At 50.5% G+C, this 1,873-nt stretch overlaps 1 protein-coding gene across 1 annotated transcript in view; it reads left to right on the forward strand.

Moving 5' to 3' along the window:
• The window catches only part of LOC104494883 (focal adhesion kinase 1-like), a gene marked incomplete at both ends in the record, with an annotated part of 30,035 nt that extends 28,226 nt beyond the window's left edge, over positions 1-1,809 (forward strand). The window contains one exon of the mRNA XM_010137778.1: positions 1,712-1,809. Within this exon, the coding sequence (XP_010136080.1) occupies positions 1,712-1,809 (98 nt within the window). The remainder of the gene's footprint in view (positions 1-1,711) is intronic.
• Positions 1,810-1,873: the final 64 nt, after the last annotated feature.

Raw genomic sequence — 1,873 nt, forward strand, 5'->3', positions numbered from 1 at the left:
AAAGAGTGTGAAGAAAACACTCAGGGATCATTGACAAAATGAGTTTCAAGAGAGGCTAATTTGTGCTAGCTGCATTTCTAGTGCCAGAATTTCATTTTACATTTGTATAGTTCTTACTACATTCAGAACATAACTCCGACTTCGTTCGCAGTGGGAAGTGTCTGATGCTTCTGCGAGTAATCTCAGTATCTCATCGAGAGGATGAGAAATAGGCAGTGGTCCTTTCTGGAACTGGGATTAAATAATGGCCCGCTGTGACACAGATTTCTGTGACAGTGGTGAGGACAGAATCCAGTTCACTGAGGTCCTTTTTGTGACTTTTTGTTTGATTAGTCGCCGTGGTTCTTGAAGGGCGTAGGGCAGAAAGCACAGCAGCCCTGACTCCTGCTCAGAGCAGCAGCACCTGCCCAGCTCAGGGACACAGGGCGGGAGGAGAAGTGATCCGTGGTGCTCTTCTTGGGTAGGGTGGTACAAACAAAGCTCGTACACCCGTTCAGTAGTTGCTTAAAAGGTCAGAAAAAAAAGTTAATGAATTGACGTTCTTAGGTGGTGATTTACAGTAGCATTGTCCAGAGCTGACGGTGGATTGAAGCAAATACTGTGTTTTCATAGCATCAAAAGTGAATCCTGAGCAGGCTGAATGTCACCTGCAGGTGTTGAAAAAGCAGCTTCCTTAGGTCTGATGCAAAGAAGTGTGCTGATTTTGAAAAGTATCTTTTAGAGATGTTTCGGTACTAGATGTGATAAATTCTAGCTGCCTTCAGTGTTCTACTTTGCAGTGGAAACTCCTTCAACCAGGCGAGCTTGCACAAAACGTCACTGTTGGGATTGTAGTGATTTTAATGACACCCAACAACTGCACGTTCTGTGTAAAGTGTGAATTTGCTTGTGACCAAATTTTCCTCTTTCATAGAATCACAAAATACCTCAAGTTTGCAGGGACCCATAAGCCCCTTGCAGGGCTGCCTAGAACTAAACCACATGACTAGGAGCATCCTTGCTCCTTGAGTTCTTGTCAGGCTTGGTGATGTGACCACTTTCCTGGGCAGCCTGTTCCAGCGACTGACCTCTCAGTAAAGAACTTTTTCCTAATGTCCAGCCTGAACTTCCCCTGATGAAGCTTCATCCCATTTCCTCGTGTCCTGTCACTGGTCACCAGAGAGAGGAGATCAGCACCTCCCCCTGTGCTGCACCCCTTGAGGAGGTTGTAGACTGTGATGAGGTCACCACTCAGCCTTCTCTTCTCCAAGCTGAGCAAACCAAGTGACCTCAGCCATTCCTCATACATCTTGCCCTCGAGACCTTTCACCACCTTGATGACCCTCCTCTGGACACGCTCAGATACTTTGATGTCCTTCTGATATTGAGGCCCCAGAACTGCACACAGCACTCCAGGTGGATCTCACCAGTGCAGCGCAGAGTGGGACAACCACCCTCCTGGACCAGCTAGCGATGCTGGGCGTGATGCACCCCAGGACACAGTTGGTCCTTTTGGCTGCCAGCACACGCTGTTGACTCGTATTCATCTTGCCACCAACCCAAAGCCCCAGAGCTCTTTCTGCGGGGCTGCTCTCCAGCCTCTCATCCCCCATTACCCCGTCTCAGGTGGAGAATCCGGCACTCGCTCCTGTTGGATTTTGTACGGTTGGTGATTGCCCAGCTCTCCAGTCTGTCCAGATCTCCCTGTGACACAGACCCCTCCACCCTCCAGGGATCCGCAGCTCCTCCTCCTTCAGTGTCACTGACAGATGGTACTACAGCGGCAGCGGGTTCCCACCCAAGCTCTTTCTGGGCAGCTGCGCCATCGCGGTGGGTGCAGAGCTTGGAGCGGCCGTGGCCACTCCTCCCCTGGGGAGCCCACCGCTCCCGCTCG

The sequence above is a fragment of the Buceros rhinoceros genome, unplaced genomic scaffold, assembly GCF_000710305.1.
Source record: "Buceros rhinoceros silvestris isolate BGI_N320 unplaced genomic scaffold, ASM71030v1 scaffold32806, whole genome shotgun sequence".
In the NCBI taxonomy this organism is placed as follows: domain Eukaryota; kingdom Metazoa; phylum Chordata; class Aves; order Bucerotiformes; family Bucerotidae; genus Buceros; species Buceros rhinoceros.